Raw genomic sequence first — 17894 nt, forward strand, 5'->3', positions numbered from 1 at the left:
AATTATTAGAGAGTGCATGGTCTGGGCCTCTTTATAAATATAGAGAAAAATTTATATTTTGTGTACAGTCTGAATCCTTACTCAGAGGAGGGGGTGGGGCCCTCAGGCAATGAGGCCCACCGGGGATTTCTCCTGTAGCCCTGTGGGCCAGTCCAACCCTGCAACTCTCGATGCTTAAAAGGTACTCAGCAGTGGACAAAGGCAAGGTCTAATAAACAATCCTAAATTAGGATTAGACTGTGGCAATAGCAACGCCCGATAAACAATCTGAGGTCAATGCAGGCAGTAGGCAAGAGTTAGTCCAGTAACAGACCTATGTCAGGGCAGGAGACAGAAGCAAAATCCAAAGACAGTCTGTGTCTGAAAGGGCAAGATTAATATAAACACAGGATACGGAGGCTGGTTCTTGCTAGCGGGAGCCTGCTTTCTCGTAGGACAGGAAAGAGCAGATATCAAGTGCCCTGGACTGGGCAGCACAGACCTGGCTGGCCTGTCCTTTAGCTAGACGAGGTTTGGAGGAAGCTGTGCCTTATGATTGGAGGCACTGTTACACACTGACCTATGGCCTTCCTTCTGATGCTGGTACTGGCGGTGTGATGCTTTGAACATTGGAGGTGGCTGGCTGTATCCTCCAGGCTTGCTAGTCAGCTGCTGTGAATCAGATGCCTGGCGGTCGTCCTTGTCACTGTTACCTGGTGTGTATTCTTCTAAGAGGTTGGCACTTACAGCTGGCACGTACAAACTTACCCCTGGCGGTCCCCGCCTGAATATCTAGGGTGGTAGCCTTCCTGAGATACACAGCTGCTATGTTTTAGTACTGGTCTGGGACAGAGACTCCAGATTTACCTGCTGATCACATGAATTGGTGTCCTGGTGCATCACACTGCTGGGGGATTGCTTTTTTGGAACTATTTGTGACTTTCACTGTTATTTTGGATACTTAACAAACATCTGCTGTTTCCTGTGGGTTTGGATCTTGGTGGCAAAGCTAAGTCTCCTGGATTTGCTGGGTCAACTAGCTGAGACTTTCTTTTTCAACACATAGATTACCTTTGCCCTGTTTTTTCTGAAACTCTATGGACTTGATATATTTGGGCACGTGACCTTTGGGATTGGCTCTGACTGCTGCGCAGCTTCATCCTCTCCGAGATGGGTGGTTCATAACTGGGACACTACTTATTTATTTCTATCTCACTATCATAATGCAGGTCTAATTTGCCATACTGCTATCTTGTTACATGTTCTAATGTTTTATTGATAATTTTCAATACTTGTCCCTCTACATGCTGTAGCCTATTTAATTGTCGGATTGTCTTTTATTGGTTATGTCAAAATATTTAGACACGTCTTCTGTCAAAAGATCTGTTAATACACAATTTTATCCCTGGTAAAATCAACAGCCTCTCATACTTCTCCCCCTTCCACTTCTCTATGTTCCTCACTGTTCCTCCCTGCTTCCCCGTCAGTTACCCTTATGGTATCGCTACAGTATCTGCTCAAGAAATGCTGTTGTTTATTAAACCCCTAATTGAACAACAATTTAAAGAATTCCATAGTACTTTAACATCTGTAGTGGCTCAGCTGGAATATCATACAAAGAGGCTTTATGTTGAACAGCACACAAGTGACGTGGAGGATGTGGTAACCTCTCTCCAATCCTCTTCCACATCACAGGGAGACACTATATGGGCCTTACTTGATAAAATTGATGATATTGAAAAAAGGAATCATCGTAGCAACCTTCAATGTATTGGGGTCCCTGAGTTGGTTAAAGGCCCGGCCTTACTGGATTGTTTGCAAACCACTTTAAATGATGCTTTAGGTATTGCTCATATGACTTCCCCAATTATCATTGAGTGGGCGCATAGGTTGGGACCAGAGAGGTCTAACTCTGACTCTCGCCCACATCCTGTAATCGTTAAATAACTTAACTTTCAGGATATGGAGTTGGTGCTATGCTCATATAGGCATTAAGTACCCCCTGAAATTGATGGCCACAAGGTTTTAATACTCAAGGACTTGTCAGCCACTGTATCTCAATGGAGAAAGAATTCTCCCCAATATGTAAACTTTTGTTTGACAACCGTATTCAATTGGCTCTGTTATTTCCTGCTAAATTGAAAATTACTGTTGATGGTGTGGTTCACATGTTTGATGACACAAGAATGTGGGGCCTATTCATCATCGGAGGCCTTACTTAAGTATCCAACTCGCAGTGGGGTAAAAATGTGACACCGGAGCTATTCATCATTGTTCCAGTGCGGGGACAGCTGCTCTGAAAAGGAGCTGTCCCCTCTGTTATTATTGCAGCTACAAATTTGCTGCATTACTTAACGCCTCCCCATCGTCCCGGCTACGCATGTGTGACCTCGGGTCACGCATGTGCACAGCCACCGGGGAGCTAGTGAGGAGGTGGTGGAGTCTTCGCATCCCCGGAACTCCTTCCCATAGGAATAGGGATACGAGAACAAGCGCTGTCTGAAGAGGGCGCTTGTTTCTCGGAAGCAAACTCCGAAAATTTTCAGTTTTTGGAGTTTGCTGAATATCAGGGTTCCTTTTCAGACCCCTGATGATAAATGGCCTGGTAACTAAATTATGCGGAAACTACAGTATTCGCATGGTTACCGGACCATTTAGTTTTGATGAATAGGCCCCTTTGTGCGCAATCTTTCCTCTTTAACTACAACTTCTCCTAGGTCAGACACCTTAGATCTATTCTTACTATTCTCTATGTTTTTAAATATAGAGGGACGACTGTTGTTTATATGTTTGTGATCCTGGTTTATGTTTCAGGATAGATGGTGGCTATGTTTTTGGGCTACACTCTTTCCTGGATATCTTGTATAAATTTTTGTTCGTTTCTCTTTTTTCATTGTTTTGGGTTCATGTCCTCTGAGAAATGTTAACCCTTTATATGACCTCTACATGAAACGGCTTATCAGAGAGGTGGTTGAGGAGCGTCGAGGTGGTGTCAAATAATACTGTATTATTTAGGTAGGATACATTTACTGAAAATGATCTCCTACCCGAAACTTTTATACCCTTTACAGATGTTGCCCAGCTTGTTAACGACGGACTTTTATACAGATTCCCTTTAGACCAATAGTTTTTATCTGATCAGCATTTACTGGTTCTTCTCCATTCTCATAAACAGGAGTTGTCAGATGATGTTGTCAGTAATCCATTGCCGTGATCCTGATGGTGTTAGGGTTAGGCACTAGGGGGGGGGGGGTTAGGCTGCGGGTGGGAGGGGTGGTTAGGGTTAGGCTGCAGGGGGAAGGGTTAGGGTTAGGCTGCGGGAAAGGTGGGTTAGGGGTAGGGTTAGTTTACTTACCTGTAGGCACCTGCATTTTAACCGCTGGGATTCCGTAATCGGTATTGCGAGCCCTGTCATTGTGTGAGCCAGTATTACGTACCCAACCCTAGACCTTCCAATTGAAAGTATGCTGGAGAGATGCCAGGTAATTATTTTAGGGAATCCCTTTAGGTATAGCATACTTGCCAACTCTCCCGAAACGGCGGGGAGCATCCCGAAAATCGCTACCCTCCCATATCCCCCCTGCCAGGTTCTGCTTCCCCGGTTGCACAATGCCGGTAATCTCAGCATTGAGTAGCGGGGACAGGGCTGCGATAACAGGATCGTGCAGTCATGCCCTCCTCCGGGCCCTCAAAATAGCATCGCCCCCCTCCCTCCCCCCGCTCCCTGCTGTGCCGAGGCAGCCAGATTGTCGGCAAGTCTGAGGTATAACATTAGAATTATATTACTCTCAGATCTGTGGTCTATGAGATATTTACTAAAGGTAGATTTTTATCGATTTTTATCGATTTTAAATCAATCAAAATTGATCAATATCGATGTTGTGTTTCTTGGGCTAAATTATACATTTACTAAGAAACAATGTTAGTTTTTTTTTAAGTTTTAGTACATGTGTGATTTAGCCCCAGAAACACAACATCGATGTTGATTAAAATCGACCTTTAGTAAAAATACCCCTACAGGTGTGTATAGCAATGTTCAGATACAGCTTCCCGTACAAATTGATGGTCTTAATGGTAATTGTTGAAAATACTCAACCCTTTGCAAGGGAGAGGAGCCAGCTCCGACAGTGTTTGTGCAGCTGCCTTGTCTCCTTCCAGCGGGCTCTGGGCCTGATTCAGACCCGGTCGCAAGTGCTGAGCGCTCGCAACCGGGTCGATGGTGACCCACAGCGCATGCGCACGATGGAGCCGGCTCCGTCGTGCGCATGCGCGAGACCCGGCTAGCGACGAAGGAACGCTTGCCGTTTGGGGGCGGCCCCACTGACATCACGAGTGATATCAGTGGAGAGCTTCCGGCTCTGTTAGAGCCGAAAGCTCTATGGGGCTTGCGATGAACGAGACCCTACCACAAGGGTCTAGTCGCAAGCCTGATGGTTGCGATGGTCTTGACCATCGAGACCATCATCATGGCCGCTCGCTATAGCTGTGGGTGGTCACCCACAGCTATGTGAGCGGCCAGGAGGTCGCTCCAAAAAAAAAAAACGCCCTGATTTTCAGAGCGAGCGCTCTTTCAGTGTTTGTAGATCTATGATCCTGCAACCCTGGATGTTTCTCTGTAAGAAACTGGAGGGTGCAGTGCAGGTGTTCGTCTCTCCAGCCGGAGAGAGTCTTATTGTGTGTAGTGTGAAAGTGAGGATGGGGTTGTTTGGTTCTGATCTCTGTTGTCACATGACGGGGATACAGAGTAGCGAAACGTAGTGAAGTTTGATGTTATTGAAAGTGCCAATTTCCTGAAGGAGGTTGTATATCTCCTTGGTTCTGTGTCTCCCAATGGATTCAGAGAAAAGTATAAAAAAAATTTTTTTCCTAATAAAATTGATGACTGCATCTCTGTTGTGCCACATAATAAATTGATCAAGCAGTTAGCCCTGCTATAGTGGCAGGAAATTGCCGTTGCAGTGGGTGCATTGGCTATTGGAACTCCGAGGGTAGGAGCCCAGTAATGCCAGTCCATGCTCCCAACTAAGAGCCCAAACAGGGCTTTATTGCACAAGCACCGACCCTTGCATATGTTCAGAATAATAATGCTGGGTTCTTGGAGGGAGGGGAGGGGAGGGTGGGCTGGACGGCCCCCAGTATGAGGGAAATACTGTTATGCTCTTTCTCCACATCTGCTATATATAGACATATTCAGAAGGATTTCAGGGGGTACCAATGCCTTCTAGTGTGGAAGTGTGTATATTCTTGCATAGTGTAGTTAGTACAAATTATATTTTTATAATTTAAATATATTTCACAAAAAAGTTCTCTCTTTAATTTTAATTAAAATTTTACTAAATAATCCTCAGTCCTAATGGTACTATCACTTCAGTTGGCTCACAAATTCTATCAGTCTTCTCCTCATTTTATGAATCCTTATATACCCCAAAATCTCGCGATGATAAAAATCAAACTTCTTTTTGGTCCAATATTACCAGTATCCAGTATACCAAAACTACCTGATACTTTGGCAGAAAAATTGCTTTTATCAATCACAGTGGCAGAGATTCAAAATGCTATTAAGCTTTAAAACCAGGGAAAGCACCTGGGCCTGATGGGCTTACAGGTGATTATTACAAAATTTTAGAACCAAAGATTATAGATACACTTGTTAGTGTGTTTAATATTATTTTGAAACATAAAACTATAACTAAATATTTTAATGCTGCTCTGATCAAATTACTTCCTAAACCGGGAAGAGACCCTACTTTGCCAGGGTCATATAGACCGATATCTCTGTTAAATACGGATTACAAATTATTCACTAAAATATTGGCAGAGCGTATTAAAATTTTAATGCCACAACTAATTCATAAGGACCAATCTGGCTTTATTTGGCAACGTCATTCAATGGCTAACATTCGTAAAGTACTGTCTGCAATTCACTACATAAAACTTCATAATCCAGAGACTCCCAGTGTTCTTATTTCACTAGACGCCGAGAAGGCATTCGACCTAGTATCATGGGTCCACCTATTTGACACAATGACAAGATTTGGCTTCCATAATGAATTTGTTAATATTCTTAGATCCCTATACTGAAACTCATCTTCCCAAATTCTATGCAATGGATTTTTATCTTCTCCTTTCCCGATTCTTTGTGGAACACGTCAGGGGTGTCCATTATCACCACTGTTATTTGCTGTAGCATTAGAACCCTTGGCGGTGGCCTTACGACAATCCAAATTATTCACTGGTATCAAAATTGGACATTTAGAATTAAAAGTCAGTCTTTTTGCAGATGACATGATGTTACTTATTTCCAACCCATCACAATCCATTCCAAACATTTTAGATATAATATCTGAGTTTGGGTCTTTCGCTGGTTATAAAATTAATGTTGATACATTGGAGATTCTTACGGTTTCGGGCTACTCAACCCACAATCTCTTACCCTCACCCCTTTCTATATTCAAACGTGCTAATTCAAAACTGAAATATTTGGGTACCTTTATAACGTCAGACCTGAAATATTTATATACAAGTAATTTTGCACCACTACTTAAAATTTTTTCCATCTCTTAGACCTCTGGAAAAGCCTCCCCCTCTCCCTGTTGGGGCGAATTGCTTTAATAAAAAGTATAATTATCCCTAAAATAACATATATCATGCAAATGTTACCCATATCACTTAACAAAACAGACCTTACATCCTGCACTCAAGCATTCTCCAAATTTATCTGGCAGGGAAAAAAGGCCAGAATAAATATGAATAAATTATACCTACCACGAGCAGACGGAGGGTTGGGTTTTCCAAATCTAAAAATTTTCTCGCAGACAATTTTTTTTCAGATATATATCAGATTGGCTGCTTGACAGAGATATATACACTGACATCTCTATAGACAAGGCTATATTAGCCCCCTTCTCACCAGCAGCATTGTTACACTCTCCCCGTTCATTAATTCCTCGAGATATACTCCACAATCCTTTGTTTTTCGATACATACAATGCCTGGTTATTTATTAACCGTAAACTTAATAGAAACTTTAGTAGCTCTCATTACACTACATTTTGGGGAAATCCGGCTTTCACACCTGCCTTGGAAAATATCAGATTTTTACAATGGAGAGACAAAGGAATAATGAAAATAAAAGATATTTTTGATCCTGGAGGAAATTTGAGATCTTTTGGTGATCTTCGGATAGCTTTCGATATACCTCACGCCCAATTTTTTATGTATTTACAGGCCCGACATTTGTAAATTCCCTTCCTTCGTTAGGGTCTCTTGATGACTCCCCAGACATCTTATCTGATTTACTTGTCTTCATTAAAAGTAACACATACCATACTAGATTTCTTTATGGAGATTTATTGGGCAGAGATGTGAGGAAGATATGGAGGGTCACCAATGCTAAATGGGCATCAGATATGGCTTGCAACCCAGAATCCTTGGATGTATTATCACGATTTGACTCCACCATGAAATACGCCCAATCGGCTCTTCTTCAGGAAGTCCACTTTAAATTTATAAATAGGGCATATATAACACAACAACAACGCAAACACATGGTTCAGGATGAATCTGGAGTCTGTCCTAAATGTCATCATTATCCAGCTACTTATTACCATAACTTTTGGGAATGTCCAAAGATTAGGCGATTTTGGAATAAGATTGTGGCATATATTAACGTATTGTTTTTCTATTAATGTTCATCCTGATCCTCTGGCACTCCTCTTTGTTATATTCACGAATTGGGACCTAGGTCCCAATAAACGGGATATTATTCCCCTCCTTACAGTTATATTAACGGTAGCAAAAAAGATTATATTCAAAAAATGGATTTCTAAAAATTCTCCATTTCTTACTCAACTTTTATAAAAAATTGTCCTATTTTATAGACCAGCTAGACAATCATACACAACATTCGATTTTAAAAATTTTTGAAGGTACCGAATGGTATGTAATAGGACAACTTATTGGCTCATTTTAGGGATTATTGTGGTAGTGTATGCCGCAATGATGCAATTTCTGGTCACCTTAGCATTTTTGATTTCTGGAAAGGTATATTTTATTTGTCAAGACAGGATGCCCATATGGATACATGTGACAATTCATACACTCTTGATAAAAATTAAATGTACAATAGATGATAGGAATATGTGATTGTTCTTCTATTATTATTTTAATTAATACTATAATTTTTTTTCCCTTTTTTCTACCCTTGTTAATCTTCTTTTCACCTTATTTTTGATGAAAAAAAATAAATGAAAACTATTATTTAATTGTTTGATTGTATCAGAGGTTGGCATTATCTCATTCTATAACAGTTGTCATGTTTTTCACCCTTTAATGCAAGAAAAAAGAAAATGATATTGTCTGTATAACTATGTCCTGTTCAACCATTAATTAAGAGATTTACAAAAAAAAATAAATAATAATCCTCAATGTTGTCACTTGCAGGAGATGGTGCAGAAGCTGACTGAGGAGAAGTCAGCACTGCAAGACACCATCTCCTCACTGGAGTGCCAGAACCGCTCTCAGGCTGACAAGATCCTGGCACTTGAGGCTGAGATCAACAAGCAGCATAATGTAAGTATGGTATCTCAGCACATGGCAGTGCTACACATAACATAAAGTATATATAATACAGGCTATAACATGATGCATTATTATCACACATGGTACCAAATTCAGATTACTAAAAGCATTTCTGCCATTTATACTGTTCATACACATATATACAGTGCCTTACAAAAGCATTGACCCACCTAAATAGTCAACAGATTTGTCAGATTTACAAATGACACTTACACATATTATTCCAGACAGTATTTTTATTGCGAACCAGTATGCTCTTTAAGTAAATTTTCAAACTTATAATTCATTATTTGTCTGCAGATTTTACTTAAAAATTTAAAAGTGAAAAATGCTGATTGAATACGTTTCCAACCCCTGCAGAATAGTAGAATATGAAAATATAGGCCCTGATTTAGAGCCGGACGCTCTGACCAGAGCGCTCGCTCTGAATCAGGGCCCACCTCCATTAAAATGGAGCGTCCTCCTGGACGCTCGTATAGCTGTGGGTCACCACCCACAGCATATACGAGCGTCAAACAAGATGGTCGCGATGGTCTTGACCATCGCGACCATCGGACTTGCGAAAGAAACCCTGTGGTCGGGTTTCTCAACCGCAAGGCCAGGAGTGATTTTGGCTCTATCAGAGCCAAAATCACTCCCACTGACATCACTAGTGATGTCAGTGGGGCCGGCTTCAGACGGTAGGCGTTCCCATAGGAACGCCTCCGTTTGGCAGGCACGCCCCCGGAACGCCCACCAAAGGGGGCGTGCTGTCAATCAACATCGACAGCACGCCCCCTTTGGTGCAAGACCCGGAGCGATGGAAAGTCCTTCGCTCGCCGGGTCTTGCGCATGCGCACGACGGAGCTCCCTCTGTCGTGCGCATGCGCAGTGGGGAACATCGACCCACTTGCGAGCGGACTGCCGCTCGCGAGTGGGTCTGAATGACCCCCATAATCTTTTGCTGATATTATTCACACATATAAAGAAAGCAGCTACCTTCCTGAAGAGAGGTGTGCCAATCCTCAATACAATCAAAACAGAAAAACGGAACACACAGGTGGCACTGCTATATGTGTAATAAGACGCATAAAATACGCAGAAAATATATGTTCCAAACAGTTGATTTGGCCACACCTAATGTTTTTGCTATCTCTCTGATGGGTTTATTTTGATTTTTAAGCCTAATGACGGCTTGCTTCACTGATAGTGACAGCTCTTTGGATCTCATATTGAGAGTCGACAGCAACTGATTCCAAATGCAAATGTCACACCTAGAATCAACTCCAGACCTTTTACCTGCTTAATTGATAATGAAATAACGAGGGAATAGCCCACACCTGTCCATGAAATAGCTTTTGAGTTGATAGTCCCATTACTTTTGGCCCCTTAAAAAGTGGGAGGCACATATAGAAACCGTTGTAATTCCTACACCGTTCACCTGATTTGGATGTAATTACCCTCAAATTAAATCTGAAAGTCTGCAGTTAAAGCACATCTTGTTTGTTTAATTTCAAAGCCATTGTGGTGGTGAATAGAGGTCAAAATATGAAAATTCTGTCAATGTCCCAATATTTATGCACCTGACTGTATATATATACTGTATATAATGTATGTATGTGTGTGTATATATATATATATATATATATATACTACACACACATATACATTCATTTCTATATATGTGTGTGTATGTATGTGTGTATATATATTAGGGGTGAGCGGGTTCGGATTTCTGAAATCCGAACCCCCCCGAGCCCCCCCGATCCGAGTCCGATCCGAGTCAGGCTCGACTTTTCCCGCCTGACTCGGATCTGACATCGAGGCAAAACGTCATCATCCCGCCTTCCGAGTCTCGCGGGTTTTGGATCCTATATAAGGTACCCGCGTCGGCGCCATTTTCTCACTCGGCTGTGGACAGTGAAGAGGGAGGGTGGGAGTTAGTGCTGTGTAGTGTAGTGTAGTGTAGTGCTGCTGTTGTCCACTACTTCAAAGTCCATAGGGACTGGCTGTGTTGTGCTGTGCTGCTGTTGTTAATAGGGGCTGTGTCCACTACTTCAAAGTCCATAGGGGCTGGCTGGACTGTGTTGTGCAGTCAGTTCCAAAGTCCTGTGCAGTGTCCCAGTCCTAAAGGGGTGCTGTAGTGTTGTCCAGGGGGTGCTCTGTCCATCAGGGGTGCTCCCCCCAAGTGCTAAAAAAATAATATATTTTCTGTGTTTGTGAATTGTGTGCGCAGTAGCCGCACGTGCATCAACAAAGTAGTGCCAAGCGTGCGCCTGTGTCATAAGTAAAGGGCCGGCTGGCTTGACCGTTAAGGGTGCTGTAACCCCCGAAAGTACACTCCAGTCCAAACCAAAAAAAAAATTATTTTCTGTGTTTGTGAATTGTGTGCGCAGTAGCCGCACGTGCATCAACAAAGTAGTGCCAAGCGTGCGCCTGTGTCATAAGTAAAGGGCCGGCTGGCTTGACCGTTAAGGGTGCTGTAACCCCCGAAAGTACACTCCAGTCCAAACCTAAAAAAAAATTATTTTCTGTGTTTGTGAATTGTGTGCGCAGTAGCCGCACGTGCATCAACAAAGTAGTGCCAAGCGTGCGCCTGTGTCATAAGTAAAGGGCCGGCTGGCTTGACCGTTAAAGGGTGCTGTAACCCCCGAAAGTACACTCCAGTCCAAACCAAAAAAAAATTATTTTCTGTGTTTGTGAATTGTGTGCGCAGTAGCCGCACGTGCATCAACAAAGTAGTGCCAAGCGTGCGCCTGTGTCATAAGTAAAGGGCCGGCTGGCTTGACCGTTAAGGGTGCTGTAACCCCCGAAAGTACACTCCAGTCCAAACCTAAAAAAAAATTATTTTCTGTGTTTGTGAATTGTGTGCGCAGTAGCCGCACGTGCATCAACAAAGTAGTGCCAAGAGTGCCCCTGTGTCATAAGTAAAGGGCCGGCTGGCTTGACCGTTAAAGGGTGCTGTAACCCCCGAAAGTACACTCCAGTCCAAACCAAAAAAAAATTATTTTCTGTGTTTGTGAATTGTGTGCGCAGTAGCCGCACGTGCATCAACAAAGTAGTGCCAAGCGTGCGCCTGTGTCATAAGTAAAGGGCCGGCTGGCTTGACCGTTAAAGGGTGCTGTAACCCCTGAAAGTACACTCCAGTCCAAACCAAAAAAAAATTATTTTCTGTGTTTGTGAATTGTGTGCGCAGTAGCCGCACGTGCATCAACAAAGTAGTGTCAAGCGTTCGCCTGTGTCATAAGTAAAGGGCCGGCTGGCTTGACCGTTAAGGGTGCTGTAACCCCCGAAAGTACACTCCAGTCCAAACCAAAAAAAAAATTATTTTCTGTGTTTGTGAATTGTGTGCGCAGTAGCCGCACGTGCATCAACAAAGTAGTGCCAAGCGTGCGCCTGTGTCATAAGTAAAGGGCCGGCTGGCTTGACCGTTAAGGGTGCTGTAACCCCCGAAAGTACACTCCAGTCCAAACCAAAAAAAAAATTATTTTCTGTGTTTGTGAATTGTGTGCGCAGTAGCCGCACGTGCATCAACAAAGTAGTGCCAAGAGTGCGCCTGTGTCATAAGTAAAGGGCCGGCTGGCTTGACCGTTAAAGGGTGCTGTAACCCACACAGTACACTCCAGTCCGAACCAAAAAAAAATTTATTTTCTGTGTTTAGCCGCACGTATATATCAAATCGATATAACATAAATGGAGGACCAAACTTTCTCCGATAAAAATAAAATAGAGAAAGATCAAGAACCACTTCCTCCTAGTGCTGAAGCTGCTGCCACTAGTCATGACATAGACGATAACATGCCATCAACGTCGTCTGCCAAGGCCGATGCCCAATGTCATAGTAGAGGGCACATACAATCCCAAATGGCAAAGTTCAGGAAAATGACCTTGAAAAAGACATTTAAATCAGCTGAAGAGAAACGTAAACTTGCCAATATGCCATTTACGACACGGAGTGGCAAGGAACGGCTAAGGTCGATCCCTAGTATGTTCATGACTAGTGGTTCAGCTTCACATGACGATGGAAGCACTCCTCCCACTAAAAAAATCAAAAGAGTTAAGCTGGCAAAAGCACAGCGAAGAACTGTGCTTTCTAAGAAGATATCACAAATCCCCAAAGAGAGTCCAAGTGTGGTGGTGGTTGCGATGCCTGACCTTCCCAGCACTGGACGGGAAGAGGTGGCTCTTTCCACCATTTGCACGCCCCCTGCAAGTGCTGAAAGGAGCACCCACAGTCCACTTGCTGATATGCAAATTGAAGATGTCACTGTTGAAGTACAACAGGATGAGGATACTGGTGTAGCTGGCGCTGAGGAGGAAGTTGGCGAGGAGGATTCTGATGGTGATGTGGTTTGTTTAAATCAGGCTCCGGGGGAGACAGTTGTTGTCCGTGGGATGAAAAAGCCCATCACGGTCATGCCTGGGCAGAAGACCAAACATTCCACCTCTTTGGTCTGGCAATATTTCTATCCAAATCCGGACAACAACTGTCTTGCCATATGTACCATATGTAAAGGTGAAATAAGTAGGGGTAGGGACGTCAACCACCTAGGAACATCCTCCCTTATACGGCACCTGCAGCGCGTTCATAAAAAGTTACTGTCAAGTTCAGAAACTTTGGCTCAGACCGTAAGCAGTCCAGGGACACCTAAATCCCGTTGTCCTGTTGTATCCAAGCGCCTGCAAACCACACCGTCAACTCCCTCCTCGTCAATTTCCTCCTTAGTCAGGATCGGAAGTAGTCCTGCAGGCCATATCACTGGCATGACTGACTCTCCTATCCGGGATTCCTCCGGAGGATCCTGCATTGCTACGCCTACTGCTGCCGCTGCTGCTGTTGCTGCTGCTGCTGGGAGTCGTTCATCATCCCAGAGAGGAAGTAGGAACACCACTACTTTTACTAAACAATTGACCCTCCAACAGTCCTTAGCGAGGAGGATGAAGTACGACAGCAGTCATCCTGAAGCAAAACGTATAACTGAGGCCTTGACTGCTATGTTGGTGTTAGACGTGCGTCCGGTATCCGCCATTAGTGCAGTGGGATTTAGACAATTGATGGAGGTAGTGTGTCCCCGGTTCCAAATCCCGTCTAGATTCCACTTCACTAGGCAGGCGATACCGAGACTGTACAGAAACGTCAGAAAAAGTGTCCTCAGTGTCCTGAAAAATGCCGTTGTACACAATGTCCACTTAACCACGGACATGTGGACAAGTGGAACAGGGCAGACTAAGGACTATATGACTGTGACAGCCCACTGGGTAGATGTATCACCTTACGCAGCAACAGCAGCAGCGTCACCAGTAGCAGCATCTCAGAAACGCCAGCTCGTTACAAGGCAGGCTACGCTGTGTATCACCGGTTTCAGTAAGAGGCACACCGCCGACAACCTCTTAGAGAAACTGAGGGAAATCATCGCCCAGTGGCTTACCCCACTTAGACTCTCCTGGGGATTTGTGATATCTGACAACGCCACCAATATTGTGCGGGCATTACATCTGGGCAAATTCCAGCACGTCCCATGTTTTGCTCACACAATAAACTTGGTGGTGCAGAATTTTCTGAAAAGCGACAGGGGCGTGCAGGAGACGCTTTGGGTGGCCCGAAAAATTTCTGGCCACTTTCGCCATTCAGCGACTGCGTGCCGAAGACTGGAGCGCCAGCAAACACTCTTGAACCTGCCCCGCCATCACCTGAAGCAAGAGGTTGTGACGCGGTGGAACTCAACCCTCTATATGCTTCAGAGGATGGAGGAGCAGCAAAAGGCCATACAAGCCTATACATCCACCTATGACATAGGCAAAGGAGGGGGTATGCACCTGACTCAAGCGCAGTGGAGAATGATTTCCGTGTTGTGCAAGGTTCTTCAGCCCTTCGAACTTGCCACACGTGAAGTCAGTTCAGACACTGCCAGCTTGAGTCAGGTCATTCCCCTCATCAGGCTTTTGCAGAAGCAGCTGGAGAAAGTGAAGGAGGAGCTAAGACGGAGCGATTCCGCTCGGCATGTGGGACTTGTGGATGAAGCCCTTCATTCGCTTTGCCAGGATTCCAGGGTGGTCAATCTGTTGAAATCAGACCACTACATTTTGGCCACCGTGCTCGATCCTAGGTTTAAAGCCTATGTGGTGTCTCTCTTTCCGGCCGACACAAGCCTGCAGAGGTGCAAAGACCTGCTGGTGAACACACTGTCAGCTGAAGCGGAACGTGACACGTCAACGGCTCCTTCTTCATTTTCTCCCGCAACTGGGGCTGCCAGGAAAAAACTTAGGTATCCTAAGCAACCCGCTGGCGGTGATGCAGGGCAGGCAGGACCAAGTTTGGACATCTGGTCCGGACTGAAGGACCTGGCAACAATTTCTGACATGTCTACTGTCACTGCATATGATACTGTCACCATTGACAGAATGGTGGAGGATTACATCGGTGACAGCATCCAAGTAGGCATGTCAGACAGTCCATACCTGTACTGGCAGGAAAAAGAGGCAATTTGGAGGCCCCTGTACAAACTGGCTCTATTTTACCTGAGTTGCCCCCCCTCCAGTGTGTACTCCGAAAGAGTGTTTAGTGCAGCCGGGAACCTTGTCAGCGAAAGGCGTAGGAGGTTGCTTCCACAGAATGTGGAGAAGATGATGTTCATCAAAATGAATTATCAGCTCTTCCAGGGAGACCAGCCTCCAGAAGGTACAGAGGGACCTGTGGTGGTGGATTCAAGTGGGGACGAGTTAATACTTTGTGAGGATGAGGATGTACACACTGAAGAGGGTGAGGAATCGGTGGATGAGGAGGATGAGGATGACATCTTGCCTCCGTAGAGCCAGTTTGTGCAGGGACACATTAATTGCCAGCTTGTTTTGTGGGGGCCCAAACGAACCAATCATTTCAGCCACAGTTGTGTGGCAGACCCTGGCGCTGAAATGATTGATTTGTTAAAGTGTGCATGTCCTGTTTATACAACATAAGGGTGGGTGGGAGGGCCCAAGGACAATTCCATCTTGCACCTCTTTTTTTCTTTGCATTATGTACAGTTTGGGGCCTGGTTTTTCTAACTGCCATCCTGCCTGCCACTGCAGTGTCACTCCTAGATGGGTCACGTGTTTGTGCCGCCCACTCGTGTCGCTTAGCATAGTCATCCAGCTACCTCGGTGCAACCTTTTGGACATAAAAACACTATTGTGAGGTGTGAGGTGTTCAGAATAGACTGGAAATGAGTGGAAATTAAGGTTATTGAGGTTAATAATAGCATAGGAGCAGAAAAACCTACAAATTCTGTGATTTTAGCTGTTTTTATGCTTTTTTTCAAAAAAATACAGATCCAAAACACAAAACCCAGAACCCAAAACACGGAAGGGTGGTTTTGGCAAAACCAATCCAGATCCAAAACACGAAGAAAGATCCAGATCCAAAACCAAAACACAAAACACGAAAAGTGGCCGGTGCACACCCCTAATATATATATATATATATATATGTGTGTGTGTGTATTATATACTGTATACACATTTATTTATTTTTTCTGAATAAATTCAGCAGCACCGGAGTTGTAATGGATGGGGGCTGGGGCAGGCTGCTGGGGTGGCCACTACTTTTGATACTGCCGCCCAAGTCTCTGTCTGGACCAGTCAGAGACTCAGACCTCGCCTGGCACTGGCAGGTCCTCAGTCCTGTGTGTCATTCAGTCCTGTGTCCACATAGCCGGTACACACAGGCAGTGCGCCACTCCTTGACAGCCAGCCCCACCAGACATCAGCTCCTCACTGACCTCTGGGAGCCTTGGGAGGGAAACGTCATGTTGTCTCCGTCTCACCTATCACAATAGGTTGCCGGGAGAGGGGACGTCAGAAGGAGGCGGGGAGGCTGCAGCTGTCTCCCTCCTCTGTGCTGGGTGCCGCAGACACGCAGCAGTGTCCGCCCGGCGCTGGATTAAATAACAACACAGAGTGAGAGAATAGTGGAATACTATTATATATGAGATGGTGGGCGGTCGGTGTTCTGCCTTCAGCAAAGTTGCGCTCTGTGCGGAGGCACCCGCATAGCTGTGGGTGACCACCCACAGCTATAGCGAGCAGCCAGGAAGATGGTCGCAAAGGTCAAGACCATCGCAAACATCGGGCTTGCGACGAGACCCTTGTGGTAGGATCTCGTTGCCGCAAGCCCCAAAGAGCCGAAAGCTCTCCCACTGACATCACTTGTGATGTCAGAGGGGCCGGCTTCATACGGTAGGCGTTCCCATGAGAACGCCTCCATCTGGGCACCCACGCCCCCGGCCCGCCCACCAAGGGGGCGTGCTGTCACTCAACATCGACAGCACGCCCCCTTTGGTACGAGACCCGGAGCGACTGTTTGCCCGTCGCTATCCGGGTCTCGCGCATGCGCATGACGGTGCAGGCCACCATCGACCCACTTGCGAGCGCATAGCACTCGCGAGAGGGTCTGAATCAGGCCCAGAGACTCTAGATTTACCTGCTGATCACATGAATTGGTGTCCTGGTGCATCACTCTGCTGGAGGATTGCTTTTTTGGAACTATTTGTGACTTTCATTGTTATTTTGTATACTTACCAAACATCTGCTGTTTCCTGTGGGTTCGGATCTTGGTGGCAAAGCTAACTCTCCTGGATTTGCTGGGTCAACTAGCTGAGACTTTCTTTTTCAAGACATAGATTACCTTTGCCCTGTTTGGTCTGAAACTCCCTGGACTTGATATATTGGGGCACGTGACCTTTGGGATTGGCTCTGACTCCTGTGGAAGCTTCATCTTCTCCGAGATGGGTGGTGTATAACTGGGACACTACTTATTTATTTCTATCTCACTATCATAATGCAGGTTTAATTTGCCACACTGCTATCTTGTTACATGTTCTAATGTTTTATTGACAATTTTCAATACTTGTCCCTCTACATGCCGTAGCCTATTTAATTGTCGGATTGTCGTTTATTGGTTATGTACAAATATTTAGACACGTCTTATGTGAAAAGATCTGTTAATACACAATTTTATCCCTGGTAAAATCAACAGCCTCTCATACTTCTCCCCCCTCCACTTCCCCATGCTCCTCACTGTCCCTCCCTGCCTCCCCGTCAGTTACCCTTATGGGGGATGTACCTTAGATCTATTCTTACTATTCTCTATGTTTTTAAATATAGAGGGACGATGTTTGTGATCCTGGTTTGTGATCCTGGTTTATGTTTCAGGATAGATGGTTCTATGTTTTTGGGCTACATTATTTCCTGAATATCTTGTATAAATTTTTGTTCATGTCTCTTTTTTCATTGTTTTGGGTTCATGTCCTCTGAGAAATGTTACCTTATATGACCTCCACATGAAACGGCTTATCAGAGAGGTGGTTGAGGAGTTGTCG

At 44.7% G+C, this 17894-nt stretch overlaps 1 protein-coding gene across 1 annotated transcript in view; it reads left to right on the forward strand.

Moving 5' to 3' along the window:
- Nucleotides 1–17894, forward strand: part of CALCOCO2 (calcium binding and coiled-coil domain 2) — a 199930-nt gene that overhangs the window by 60790 nt on the left and 121246 nt on the right. Inside the window, exon 7 of the mRNA XM_088442773.1 lies at nucleotides 8422–8550. Within this exon, the coding sequence (XP_088298899.1) occupies nucleotides 8422–8550 (129 nt within the window). The remainder of the gene's footprint in view (nucleotides 1–8421; nucleotides 8551–17894) is intronic.

This window comes from Taudactylus pleione, unplaced genomic scaffold (genome assembly GCF_031769625.1).
Source record: "Taudactylus pleione unplaced genomic scaffold, aTauple2 ptg000317l, whole genome shotgun sequence".
In the NCBI taxonomy this organism is placed as follows: Eukaryota; Metazoa; Chordata; class Amphibia; order Anura; family Myobatrachidae; genus Taudactylus; species Taudactylus pleione.